General features: G+C 34.8%; 1 protein-coding gene across 21 annotated transcripts in view; it reads right to left on the bottom strand.

Annotated features, from left to right (window-relative positions):
- ATP8B4 (ATPase phospholipid transporting 8B4 (putative)) overlaps nucleotides 1-14,838 on the bottom strand; it is a 257,258-nt gene that overhangs the window by 75,628 nt on the left and 166,792 nt on the right. For all 21 annotated transcript variants that reach the window (XR_009264158.1, XR_009264157.1, XM_058737764.1 and 18 more), the window contains 3 exons: nucleotides 12,744-12,952; nucleotides 9,238-9,281; nucleotides 3,910-4,075 (listed from right to left, as the gene is read on the bottom strand). Coding sequence is in view for 19 of the 21 variants with exons in the window: in XM_058737764.1 (XP_058593747.1) it covers nucleotides 3,910-4,075; nucleotides 9,238-9,281; nucleotides 12,744-12,952 (419 nt within the window). In the remaining 2 variants the exon portion in view is untranslated. The remainder of the gene's footprint in view (nucleotides 1-3,909; nucleotides 4,076-9,237; nucleotides 9,282-12,743; nucleotides 12,953-14,838) is intronic.

Raw genomic sequence — 14,838 nt, 5'->3', positions numbered from 1 at the left:
CCACAATTGGACTAGGAACTGACTATACAGTAACAGAAATAGCAGCAGGACACAGTGGAATACCTTCAAGGTGCTAAAAGAAAACTGTCACCTTAAATTTTTGCACATAGCAAAATGTTCAAGAATAAGAACAGATGAAGTTGTTTTTCCAAAGTTTTTGAGAGTTTATTAGCAGGAGGTTCTCTCCTAAAAGAAATTCTCAAGAATACACTTTATGTCAACAGAAGATCAGAGTTGGGACAAGCATTAAAGAGCATAGAAATGAGTAAGTATGTAGGATAGATCTAAGCAAACACTGACTATAAAAACAATAAAAGTAACCTCTTGGGGGATTAAGAAAGAAAATACATGATAAGAATACTGTATAAGTCAGGACAGGGTTGATTAGTATTGAAGGGTTCTAAAGTCTTTGTTTGGTTTAAAAGAAGGCTTAGGCTTTGATAAGTTCATTATGCTAAAATTTCTAGGCTAACCACTAAAATACAAATAAGGATTCCAAAGCAGAAGTAAAAATGGACTAAATCCATAAGAGGGAGAAAAAAGAGAGAGAGAGACTAAGACAAAAGTTGGGGCAAATGTAAAGTACAAAATAAGATGGTAGAAATAAACTAAATGTATCAATAATTATATATTAAGTACTTAAAATCTACACATACCAATACTCAAGAAAGATAATGGACTAAATGTTCTGCTTAACCTTTAGTTCTATCAAACTATTCTTTTTAAATGTCAAAAATTATCTCATTCATGAAAGATGTGCCTAAAACACAAAGAAAAAGATAGATTGGCAGGAAACAGTGGAAAAAAGATAAATAATGCAAATACTAACAAAAGCAAAATACCTATAACTATATTCATATAAGCCAAAATAAACTTTAAGGCAAATATGTGAAAATTGTGTAATTGAGTAGTCAAAATAATCCAAAGAGAGGTAGAAAATTGAACAATACAATTAACAAACACTATCTAATGGATATATTTAGAACTCAGTGCCTAATAACTACAGAATACACATTCATTTCAAGCACACATGAAACATTTACTGAAACTGAACATAGACCAGACCATAAAGCAAACCTCAATAAATTTTAAAGGATTGATATAATGAGGCAGTAAGAAAAAAAAATTCTAAAACTTTTATCTTTCCATACACTAAAATAGAAGAAAAATACTACTAAAACACTTGTATTTTCCACTTTTCCTGCCTCTGCATTTTCATCCTGGAGAAGGGAATGAGAATGTCAACTTCTCCAAATGACTTCTCCATGAAACAGTACACCTTTGAAATAAAAGCAATAGCTTCAACTATAAATTATACAATTATAAACTTTAAGTTTGTTAGATTTGGTTCTATTCTTTTCCATAATTAATGTTTATATAAAAAAAGTTTGTTTTCCAAGGTACTTTAACATACATGGATTTAAGCAATCTATACTGTAAATAAATCTTTAAAAGGAGAGCAAAATAATCCCCCCTTACTCAGTGATATAATCCTTCACTTAGAATTTGATATCTTAAAGCAAGAGATAGAAGTAATTTAAAGATATATACATCTTCCTCTCTTTACTTCAAAATACCTTTATATGGCAGGATGTTAGCCAATATCCACAAGAATGGGTAAAATTTAAGGAAGACCACACTAAATGTTGGTTCGAATGTAAAGGTACTACAGCTCTCATACACTGATGGTGGGAATGTAAAATAATGCAACCATTTGAAGAAAAATGGTTGTGCAGTTCTTATAAAGTTAAACATATACTATGATCTGGCAATTTTCATACCTAAGTGTTTACCAAATACAAATTAGTTAAATGTTTTTTTTAAGACATAAAAATGTTTATGGCAGCTTTATTCATAATAGCCCAAAGCTGGAAACAACCCAAATGTCCATGAACAGAGGACTAGAAAAGAAAATTATGGTACACTCACATAATGTAATATTACTCAGCAATAAAATAATGAACTATTGGGGCGCTTGGATGGCTTAGTCAGTTAAGTGTCTGACTTCAACTGAGGTCATGATCTCACAGTTTGTGAGTCTGAGCCCCACAACAGACTCTGCTGTCAGCACGGAACCTGCTTTGGATCCTTTGTCTCCCTCTCTCTGCACCTCCCCCACTCCCACACTCACTCTGTCTCTCTGTCTCTCTCTCTCAAAAATAAATAAATAAACTTAAAAAAAAAAAAGAATGAACTACTTACTGATACATCAACATGGATGAATAACAAAATCATTACATGGCATGAAAGAAGTCAGACACAAAAGAATACAAATTGTATGATTCCATTTTTATGAAGTACAAAAACAGGCAAAATTCATCTTTGATGATAGGAATCACAGCAGTGGTTGGCTGAGCAAGGGGGTTGGGAACATGGACTGGAAAGGGATATCAGTAATCTTTCTAGAGTAATAGAAAATATTTTTACCCTGTTGGGGTGATATGAGTAATCTCTCTAGAGTGGTAGAAAAGATTTATACCCTGTTGGGGGGGGGGGGGGGGTTACATGGGTACATATAATTGTCAAAACTCATCAGAGAAAACACTTAAGATCAGTGTGTTTTACTGCATTTAATTATATCACATTGTGAGAAAAATGTAAATCATACTAGAAAATAAGAATGAATACTATTAGTAAACTAGAAATTTGAGGAATGTCTGCAAGATAAAAAGTAGATTTGATCAATGAAGAAGAGAAAAATGCAGCACAAAGCATCTGCAAAAGGAAATGAATACAGAAGTAAGAGAAATCCCCAAGAGTTTCCAAAGTCAGAGTTAACAAATGAAAAGAGAAGTGCTCTTGGGGGCATCATTAGTAAAGTTAGTTGAGGAAGTGTACTCAGCACTCCAGCCCATTTGAGCTCCTCCATCTCCCAGCTTACTGTGAACAGGCTTCAGTGACCGTTGCCTCCAGAATAAAACCTTCCCATGTTACACTACACAAAGTGCATAATCCGCTTCTGGAAACCTCAAAGATTTGAGTTCTGCAACTGGAGACCAAAACTAAGAGCCCAAATCACTCCAGAAGTCCACAAGGAGAAGAGAAAGAAAATGAAAGAAAAGAACCCGGGTGAGTGATGTTTTCTTCCAGGCCAGACCTTAAGTACAACTCTCTCTCAAGTGAGCATATTGGCACAGATTCCTAGCACTAGATCTGAAAAAGTAAGACAGTTAACCCCGGATGCCATATGAATTCCTGGAGGGAGGAACTCCACACCCAGAAGGCCAGCCATACATTCTACCTCTTCCACACAGTATTGGGAGACTGGTCACAGTAATCAGAACCTACATTCACCAACAGGCAACCAAAAGTTATCAAATGTTTGAGAACATTAAAGGTAGACACAGAATTCAAAAAACAACATTCTATAATATGAAACCTCATAAAGGAAACAAAAGAAAATTTCAAATCAAGAATAATTAAGATCCTTAAAGAGATCTAAAAAAGTATGTAACATTAAAATAAAAGCAGATTGCTATTAAAATAGTTCAGGACATGAAATAAACTCAAAGGCAAAGATAAAATAAACGTACTTAAAGGCACCGTGATATCCTCAGATAAAAATATAATTAATCACTGCCCTCAGAATTATAAAGATCAGTTTAAGTCATAAATGTAACAATATGAATCCTCACAGCAATTAAAACTGGGGGAATGGGTTAGCCCAGCATATCAAGGACGCAACTAAGGCTTGAATGTAATCCCAACAAAGAAAACAAAAATAAATAATAGAGAGAGAAAACATGTATACATACATATATATGACATACATATATACAGTCGACAGTCTTTATATATTTCACTTTTGAACTGAAATTAGTTGGGTGGTAATTTTTACTCAATCACTGGCAGCAGAAAGAAATCAAACTTGTAAACAAGGTTCACCACTGAAACACACTTTGTACTTACCTGCACTATTTTCCTCCGACATGACGGTGTGGCAAAGAGCAAGTACCCTAAGAAATTCATACACTTTGGAATCCCCCAGTTTAATGGATTCCATCAGACGGTGGTCAGAGAACTGACATGTTCTATCTGCTTGGGGATTGACTGCGAAATCCACAGGTTCATTTTTCTGTAGAAGAACAACAGAAAAAAAAAACTATATACCTCTTTTCAATAATAACCTTTTAAAATTCAAAAACGCTTCCTCTATATATTTTTAGTGCTTGTATGATTTTTCAGCCTCAAACATCTGGCACTACAATGGCTTTCTGTCTCCTCATTACTGTTAAATATTATCTTCTCATTTCAGAGCCAAGCACCAAAGCAGTAAACCTTCCAAAAGGATAAGGAAAAAATATCCAATGGGTGTACAGATCCTCAAAATACTTATTGCAATTCCAAAATACAAAGAAGCCCTGAAAATGGTAAGTATTTTTCAAAACCTACTCAATGGCAAAACCTGACCTGACTTGAACTCATTTTGGCAGCAAAATCTGACCTAGAATGGTATGTGTCTAATTATAGACTTTTTTAGTCCACTTAGTATGAATTAATATTTTCCAACACAAAAAATATTAATGCATTTCATTATAGAGTGCTTTCTGAGATCCCTCTGGAAGTACTTGCATAATATAATGATAGGATTAAAATTGGGATCTTGAAGAGATATTTGCACTCCCATGTTCACTGCAGCATTATTTACCATAGCCAAGAGGTAGAAACAACATAAACATCCATCAAAAAATGAATGAATAAATAATATGTGGTATACACATACAATGGATTATCATCCAGCCATGATCCTGTCTTTAGGCACAACATGAGTGAACCTTGAAGGCACAACGTGAAGTGAAATAGGTCAGTCACAGAAGGACAATTCCTGCATGATTCCACTTATATGAGGTACCAAAATAGTAAAACCCACAGAAACAGAAAGTAGAATGGCTGTTTCCAGGAGCTAAAGGTATGGGGAAATGGGAAATTGCTGTTGAATGAGTACAGGTTTCAGTCACTCAAGATGAAAAAGTTCTAGAGATCTGCCTTGCAACATCATGAGTATTGTTAATCACAGTTTAGTACACACTTAAAAGTATGTTGAGTAAAAAAAGAAAAACATGATAAAAGAAATAGGGTACAACAAAAGAGTGGACGATGATTCAATGGTAACTAATATCCCTGTTAATTCACTGACTTCCGGACAACACAGAATGTACTTCTAAAAGTTTATTACTCAAGACACTAGTCCTGTGATAATGTTTTTGCTAAAAATAGTTGATGGGGAAATACTTTTAATATATCCTTTTCTTAAAGACTATAGAATGTTTTATATTACACCCAAGTATATGTATACCAAGTCCTGCATACAGGACACTCAGTTGTGTTTATCCCAGAATCATAGACTTACTTAATCATAGATTGTTTTGTTCATGTGATAAATTTTAAGAACTGCATTAGTGGAAAAAATTATCAACTCACCGGTAAGGAGTAAAATACACACTGACCTTAGACTTCCCTGAAACTCCCAGGGAAGAAACTGTGACTCAAAGAAATTAGAGTCAATCAAGCTGTCATTCAAGTATAAAATTGGCACACATATTTGTCATGAACCCTTCTTGACACTAAAGGATGAACCTCATCCCAGTAAGAGATAACTGGAAAAAATCATTAGTAAAGGCCTAGTTAGGGGTGAGTACCTAATCCCTTTAAGGGACTAAATAAAGAAGAAATAGAGAGATTAAGATGCTAAAACAAAATCTGTATATTGTGTACCTTGACTATGCAAGACGAAAAGACAGCTAAAAAATGGTAAGATTCAAATTTCCTCATTTTATTGTTTGAAGGTCAGATGATATCTATCATTTAAAGATTCAGATCAACTTATAAAAATCTATATATATTTAAGATTAATAAGTTTCTATAAAAATAGTAGAAAAATATGAGGGAAAGAGGCAGAAATATAACTTCATCGTTGTTCATATTAGAAAATTAACAGACACTGCCTTAAAAAAAGTATTAAGAGTATTATGAAAAAAAAAGAGTATTATGTAAACTCTTGAAGGTATGAAGTAGAAAAACAATGAAATGCTTTCCTAATGTTTCTAAACATTATAAGAAATGCACACATACAGAATAAAGAATCCATATAAAGAGTTATTAAACACAAGGTACATTATTGTTAGACACAAAGTACAGAACCTAAATGTTATAACTAAGACAGTATATAGCCCAATGTAGATGGGCCAAACTCCATTATTAAAAGATTGGAGTGCAAAACAAACTCCAATCCTATGCTGTACACAAGAGACACATATAAAGTTATTCAGAAACACAGAAAATAAAAGGTGGGAAAATGCAAATGAAAACAAACCAGGAGTCAAGACATTAATATCAAATAAGGTTGAATTCAGGCCAAGAAGAATTAAATGAGTCAAAGAAAAGCAGTTTTGATGTTAAGTTGTGTACTTCATAAAAAAAATAAATAAATAACCAATATAAATATCAATTCACCCCCAAGTAGCATCAATACTTCTAAAACAAAGATTTCAAGGGGAGCCTGGGTGGCTAAGTCAGTTAGGTGTTCGACTTGGGCTCAGGTCATGATCTCACAGTTTGTGGGTTCGAGCCCCGCATCAGGCTCTGTGCTGACAGCTCAGAGCCTGGAGCCTACTTTGGATTATCTGTCTCCCTCTCTCTCTGCCCCTCCCCTGCTCACGCTCTGAGTCTAAAAAATAAAATAAACATTAAAAAAAAAAAAAAAGAAAAGATTTCAAGCTATGTAAGACCTATATATAGGAAGAGATTTTCAAAATATCTAATTAACCTCTTTCATGCTAACAGATAAAAGATAAATAATGAAACAAGAGTTAAATAATATAATTTACAAGGTAGGACTGAATGACATATAGGTAAGTTTATATACCTTGAAAGCAGAATATGCATATGCTTTCCTTTTAAGAAGCCTGGAACATTGACAATTTACTATATTGAGCCACAAAGACAACCCCAATAAATTCCAAAAGGCAGAATCAATACAAATCTATTCTTTATTAAAAGTACAATAAAGTTAGGGGGAAGGCCTCTATCACTTGGGAATTTTAAAACTCTTGCTTAAAAACGTTTCAATGTGGATATTCAAGTTGATAGGACAAAAATAAAAAGTTTAATAAACTACAGGCCAAATCTATGTGATAAAATTGAAGAAGTATTCAGAGAAAAATTAAGAACCATAGACATTTGTATAAAAAAAGGAAAAAATAAGTTAAGCATCCAAGTATGAAGTTGGAAAAAGAACAAAAGAAAATTTAAGAATGAAGAAAGGTGGTATTAATAAAGATAAAAGCAGAGCCTACTGATTAAAACACAGGAAAATACATACAAATAATAAATAAAACCAAAGGCTATACTTTTGGGTTGGGGGGGGGTGGGGGGAGAAGGGGCAACTTTCTAATGTAATCAAGATAGGAAAGGAAAAAGACAATCAAAAATAAAAAATGATTTTTTTAAAATAGCCACAGAGAGGGGCATCTGGGTGACTCAGTCAGTTAAGTGTCTAACTACAGTTCAGGTCATGATCTCACAGTTCATGGATTGGAGCCCCAGGACAAGCTTTGTGCTGAGAGCTCAGAGCCTGGAGCCTGCTTCAGATTCTATGTCTCCCTCTCTCTCTCCCTGCCCCTCCCTGCTCACACTCTATCTCTCTCACTCTCAAAAATAAATAAACATTAAAGAAATTAAAAAATAAAAGAAAATAGCCACAAAGAAAAAATTAAAAGGATCCTAAGAGACTCCTTGCTCATCTGTAAAACACAGATCATTTTTATGTTATATAAACTGTCCCACAGAATAAAAAACTAAGGAAAAATTTTTAAAAATTATTCTTTTTCTAAAGTAAATTTAACATTGATAGCAACTCAAACATTACGTCCCCCAAAACCTTGAGGACTGATGTGTCTTAAAAATCCAAGTCACGTACCTAAATAAACCATTAGCAAACAGAATCTAGAAGCACACTGAAAAAACAATTTAACATGACAAGTGACATTTATTTACAAAAACCAGGGATGGATGATAATCCAGTAGAAAAATGGGTAGGGGGTGCCTGGGTAGCTCAGTTGGTTAAGCATTTGACTTCAACTCAGGTCATGATCTCAGGGTTAGTGGGTTCGAGCCCCCAGTCAGATTCTGTGCTGATAGCTCAGAGCCTGGAACGTGCTTCAAATTCTGTACCTCCCCCCATCCTACCCCCCCCCCCCCGCCTCTCTCTCTGCCCCCGCCCCCAAAATTAAATAAACATTAAAAAATTAAAAAGAAAGAAAGAAAGCATCTGCCTTTGGCTCAGGTCATGATCTCACATAGTTCATGGGTTCGAACCCTGCACCAGGCTGTATGCTGACAGCTCTGAGCTTGAAGCCTGCTTTGGATTTTGTGTTTCCCTCTCTCTGCCCCTCCCCTGCTTGTGCTCTCTCTGAAAAATAAGCATTTAAAAAAAAAGAAAAATGGATAAAAATTAAATACAGTAAACTATTAAAAATATAAAAAAGATATCCAACCTCACTCATAAGAGAAATTAAAGCTAGAATCATATTGATATATCATTTTACATGTCTTGCAAATATCAAAAAATGACAAAACACTGTATTGGTAAGGGTGGGGGACAGCACTCTTGTACATTGCTTGTAGCAGGATAAACTGGTAAAAAATTTTAAAGAAGACAATGGCAATATTTATCAATTATGAATGGACATACTTTGGATTTAACAATGCCATTTCTAGAAATGTAACTTGTTAGCATACAATCCATGCAAAGTAACATAAGCACACACTGTTATTTCTGTTGCAATTTTTTTACTAGCAGAATATTGGAAATATCCTGAATTTCCATTGGTGTCTCCTTACCATGAGACATAGAACAATATAACAGAATACTATTTAGCCATTGGAAAAAATAAGACAGCGCTTTTTTTTTTCCCACTGATCTAGTAAGATCTCAAATACACTGCTGAGAAAGAAAATTAAGAATGGTACAAATAGTAAGCTACAACCTATGTAAAAAATGGAGAAAATACTTCCTCATATATACATAAATATCTCTAACAATTAAAAAACAGAGAACTCTGTGGTTGAGGTACCTCAATAGAAGGAATTCTGAACCATATGAAGCTATTTTTTTTAATGTTATGTATTAAATATATCAACTTGTCATAGGGAAATCAGTCCTCCAGGGACTCATTTTTTTTTAAAAAAAGTATGTACAATTTGAAATTAAAAGAATGAAATTTATCACCTCCACACCTTAGTCATGTCTGTCTTCTGACCCATGTCATCATCAGCTTCACCTGCCAAAAAAAAACCCCTGAGAATTAAAAATAAATGAAATAGAAACTAGATTTACACATTTGGTTTTTAAAAATACACTTATTTATTAAAGCACCATTACCAGATGGCATTATGAGCTCAAACGTAGACTTTTTAGGAATTTTTTCAAACTGTAACCCTAGACATGGTGATTAACCCAGAGAAATACTCATGTTTGCCCAAGATATAACTAAAATAGAGTATGCATTAAAAACAAAATATGAAGCTCATAAATCATATTCTTCTGTATTTTTATCCTTCTGTTGCTACATTTTATCTCTGATGTTTGCAAGAGGCAAATTTTTGTTTTCTACTTTATCCTCACTATTGGGGAATCCAAAATGATATCCTAGACAGACCAATTCTCATCAACGCTTGAGCTTAGTGAGTACATCTTTGTCTGTCTTGGTTGGGCCAGATACATTTGTGTAATATCAAGGTCAAATTAGCATGTAAAAGTTAAACAATGTCAGTGCCTTCTGCAGTAAAACATAGCCACCTATGTGCCAAATATTGAAAAATAACTTTTTAGTATAAAGCCAATATATGCCTATTATAGATATATTGGAAAACTCAAGATGTTTATAGTAGAAAATAAAAATTACTAATAGTTCTATCCCATAAAGATAACCAGTATTTATAGAACTTTTTTCATGTTGATTATGTGTGTGTGTATACAAATATTTCTCAGATTGTTGAAAAATATCTTGTTCCTGCTGTTTTTAACCCAAGTGTCAGAATTTCTCTGGTCATTAAAAGTTCTTTGTGAACCTAATTTTGAATGGTTGTATACTAGCTACGGAGTATAATTTACTTTAGCTTTCCCCTATGTGGAAGCTTTTAAGATTTTTCTAATTTCTGCTTGGCATTTGAAGATGTAATGGTATTTGCCAAGACTGTATTTCTTGTAATGATAACAAGAGTTCCTTGCATCAATCCTTCGCCAGGCATTTGTATTATCACAAACTTGCACCATTTATTGGTGAGGGAACTTAAGAACAGAAATCCACCTGACATTACTAAACTGGGGTGAAAAAGTCACTATAGTGTGATTTTGAACCCAAGTCTCTCTCTTTTCACTACACAATGCTATGACCAAAAAAAGCCCTTGATGAACAGTTATTTGCTGTTTATCTAGAGCACAGGGTCTAAATTCAGACCATGTTGTGACTGCTGTGTGGGCGGAGCCCCTGAGCTAGTGAATGAACCTCACCAAGCTCCTGGAATTTAAATCTCAAATGCACTGTGGTTATGTTCCAGTCAGTATACCATAGGCAGTAACTCATAAAAGATAAAGACAAAACAAAGCTGTGCCTTTGTGTAAAATTGTCCTCCAAAAGGAAGCATGCTTATAAAGATGGTAATGGAAGTGAAGAAAAGTTAAAGAAGTTGAAGAAAATAAAAGTTCTGAGCTAGAAAACAGAAGATTTAGATAAACCTGAATGGAATACCAAGTTTTCCCAAGGCCTGGATCTAGAATATAAATAACACAAGTTCATAGGAAAACAAGAGGACATGATTCTTAAACATTTTGTGAGTGCTTTAGTAAGAATATATCTTAGTGGCATCATAAATACATTATAAATTATAATGGGATAAATTAAGGGTCTAAAGGGGTTAGTTAATATTTCAGTTACTTTCCTGCATTTTATAAGGGAAACTACAAGCTATCATGGGATTTGTAAATGTCAAGACTTGCAAGATCTTGGGATATATATACTTTGTGAAAATCAAGGGCCTTCCCTAAAAATAGCCCTGAGGCAAACATCTATACAAATAAATCTTGGTCCACATATCTGATTTTCTTAGGATCATTTCCTGGAAGTGATATTATCATTATTATGTTATTATCAATATATATCATAGCAAAAGAATCCCAAAGGTCCTCCAAATTAAAAATATCTCCAATACTCTAAAATTTTCCCATTTAAACTACTCTTTGGGTTAACTCATTATTCTTAGAAAGCCTCTGAAAATAATGTCAAAAGAAAATTTTTAGGGAAATTTTCTATTTTACTTACCATTTAAAAAAAAAAATTTTAACGTTTATTTATTTTTGAGTGAGAAAGTGAGTGAGTGAGCAGGGGAGTGGCAGAGACAGAATCCGAAGCAGGCTCCAGGCTCTGAGCTGTCAGCACAGAGCCTGACGTGGGGTTTGAACTCACAAACTGCGAGATCATGACCTGAGCCAAAGTAGGTCACTTAACTGACTGAGCCACCTGGGCACCCCTACTTACCATTTATTATAACAGTGATATGAGAAATGTATAATGTAACTGAGGGCTTATGGAAGTCCAGGTTGAAAATCATCTGGTTCTCTCTCAGAAAAGGGGGAGGTGGAGCAGAGGAGAGGGGATTAGAGGGGTAGGGGTAGCGAAGGGAGGTCAATAGGTAGGACAGCATAAAAATCAACTTCTTGTATTTCTTAATTTTCTTCAAGTTCAAATCTTACTTTAAAGTGTTTGGCAATGTGTGAAGTTGCTCATCAGGAGATAAAGGGAAGTTTTCCCTCTCTTTCTTGGATTTTTCTTCTTGAGATTTCTGGACTGAAAAACTGGACACTCAGAGTCCAGTGAAAGGAAACTAGGAATCCAGAGGCACCCAACAAAAGGCTTCTGCTGCACCTCACGCTTTCAGCAGAGGAAACTGTCTGCTAACTGGCTCAAATCACATACAAATAGAATGCCTGAAAATCCTGGTACAGAGCAGGTATCCTGACAGATGTATACAAAATAGGAACTGGATGTTGATGAAATAGTTTATCTGCCCACTCAAAAGTAGCCCTGTGCAGTGTGAATTCTTAGGAATGAATTGTAAGTTCTCCCAAACACAGGTCCTAACATCAATTCCAGAGCTGTGAGGAAGCAAATATGAAATACTCCTTTTACAGAGATAAATCAAGTTACCAAGAACTTGCCCTCTCGGGGATATTGGCCTATTAAGCAACACAAAGCACAATCACACAGTGGGAGCACAAAAAGGAACCTCAGACGGTATCACATCTAACCCCCATCTATACCTAAGAAAGGTAACAAATCCAAAGTTTCATCTAAATTATTCAACATTCATTGAACAAACATTTAGTGACTGTTTATTATATGCCAAGCACTATGTTAGATGCTGGTGGTGCCCATATTAATGATAAAGTCAGCAATAAATGGTTTGGTTTTTAAAATAGGGCTGCTTATGTTTTTAAGGGAAATTAAAAAAAATATATGTTTTGCCTGGGTGGATCAGTTGGTTAAGCATCTATCGGCTCATGTCATGATCTCACAGTCTGTGAGTTCAAGCCCTGCGCTGGGCTCTCTGCTGTCAGCACAGAGCCCACTTCAGATCCTCTGTCTCCCTCTCTCTCTGCCTCTCCCCTGCTCTCTCTCTCTCTCTCTCAAAAATAAACATTGAAAAAAAAAACCAATATCAGTACGAAGAACTGCTTCCCTTACCATAGATTTTCCCATTAATAGAACATTTTTTAAAAGTCATGATGTTTTCAGTGAGGGTGCCTGTTTTGTCAGAGAAAATGTATTCAATCTGGCCCAGTTCCTCATTGAGAGTGGTCGTCCGAGCTTCAGCAGGTGTTGCTTTTTCAGGGTAATACATCTTCCGATCCCAGTTTATAAAATAACTGTGTCCCAGACGAATGACTTCCATACTTTCATCCATTAAAATGGGGAAAAAAATAAAAAAGAAAGAAAAGCTCCATCAGTTTCAGAACATACAAAACGTTGCCAAAGTAAGAAGTCTGTCAAGGAGCGCCTGGGTGGCTCAGTCAGTTAAGCTGCTGACTCTGGATTTCGGCTCAGGTCATGATTTCACAGTTCAGGGTTGAAGCCTCGCATGTGGCTATACACTGACAGCACAGAGCCTGCATGGGATTCTCTCTCTCCCTCTCTCTCTGCCCCTCCCCAGCTCACTCTCTCTGGCTCTCTCTCAAATTAAGTAAACAAACTTAAAAAATTTAAAAAATAAAAAAATAAGTCTGTCAAAGTCTTCAGAATTTAGAAAAAAAAAAAATGTGGATGCTCTGTCTCCAGGTCCTAGTGACCTTCAGAAGAATCTCAGCAGAGTCTGTTCATAAAATTTCCTATGTCATTTTCTTGCAGCACCACGAAAATATAGACTTTGCATAAAGTCTTGGGGAATATTCCATGGTTCACCATTTATATTAAACAGGCCTAGTGGAGATTTCTTGTATAGCCTGTTAAGTTAGCATTTCTTTTATATCTTCGTACAAACTATTATTAAAGATGTTTGTCCAGCCATCTAGGTGGCTCAGTTGGTTAAGCATCTGACTTTGGCTCAGGTCATGATCTCACGGTTCATGGGTTTGGGCCCCACATCGGGCTCTGTACTGACAGCTCAGAGCCTGGAGCCTGCTTCAGATTCTGTGTCTCCCTCGTTCTCTGCTCCTCCCCCACTCATTCCCTTCCTCTTTCTCTTCCTCTCTCTCAAAAATATACATTAAAAAATTTTTTAAAAAAGATATTTGTCAGATATCTGATCTAAAGAAATGTATTGTTGAGGACTAATATATCGTTTGATGTGGCTTCAATTTGCCAAAAAAGGTGGCAGTATCTCTGTAAAGCACTAAGCAAACCATAATAGATACTGAGTAAATCTCAATATTATCATTGTTATTATATTAGTTTGCCCATTTACCAGGAAAAGAGCATTGTCTCATGATCTAGTGGCAATTTATGACTTTCCAACTCTACAAATGTTATTTCTATGGCCAAAGGTATGTCTTTTAAAATCTCTGTCATATGTAAGGTTAAATCAATTTCCAAAAAGGTTAGCAATGTAAGTTTCTACAATAAGATTACTGAAAATTAACATTTACTATGCATGACATATATACATCATACAAATGTTACCAACTTATCATTTGTATTTTGTTTCCACTATTTTTGACACAAAGAAGTTGTCTTTTTAACTCATCAAATTTATCAGTAGTTCACAGTTTCTGTTTTGGGAGTTTTGTTGGATATGCTCTCCCTATGCCAAGATTATATATACAGACATCTATATTTTGCTAGTAGTTCTTTGCCGAATTTTCCACATCTAATTCTTTATCACAATTGGAATTTTTATAAAGATGATGTACATATAATGTGCTAATTTCAATTTTTACAAACATAAAGCTTTTTTATCACCATTTATTAAAAAAAACAAGTCCTTTTCCCTTATTGCATTGGGATGCTTCCATGTCACATATAAATTATTTTTCTCACTAGAATCTACTTTAGGGATTTCAATTTTATTCCTTAATATGTCACTTACTACATCTCTTATTTTCATAATTACGGCTTTATAAACATTGGCGATACCTGAGAGGGTGTAAGAGAATACTTCTCTTTTTAAAAAGTTCTTGGCTGGAACCACTCATTTATTCTTGCTGATATGTTCAACACATTTTAGCATCCACACCCCCACCTTCTCATAAAACTTCTTTAAGATTTGTATTAAGTCTATGTTAAACTTTTAATTACTTGGAAATAGCTCATTTTAATATACAAGTGCAACTTCAAAGAGAAGGGT

This window comes from Neofelis nebulosa, chromosome 7 (assembly GCF_028018385.1).
Source record: "Neofelis nebulosa isolate mNeoNeb1 chromosome 7, mNeoNeb1.pri, whole genome shotgun sequence".
In the NCBI taxonomy this organism is placed as follows: domain Eukaryota; kingdom Metazoa; phylum Chordata; class Mammalia; order Carnivora; family Felidae; genus Neofelis; species Neofelis nebulosa.
The sequence above is the reverse complement of the archived record's forward strand: the minus strand, read 5'-3'. Positions and strand labels throughout refer to the sequence as shown.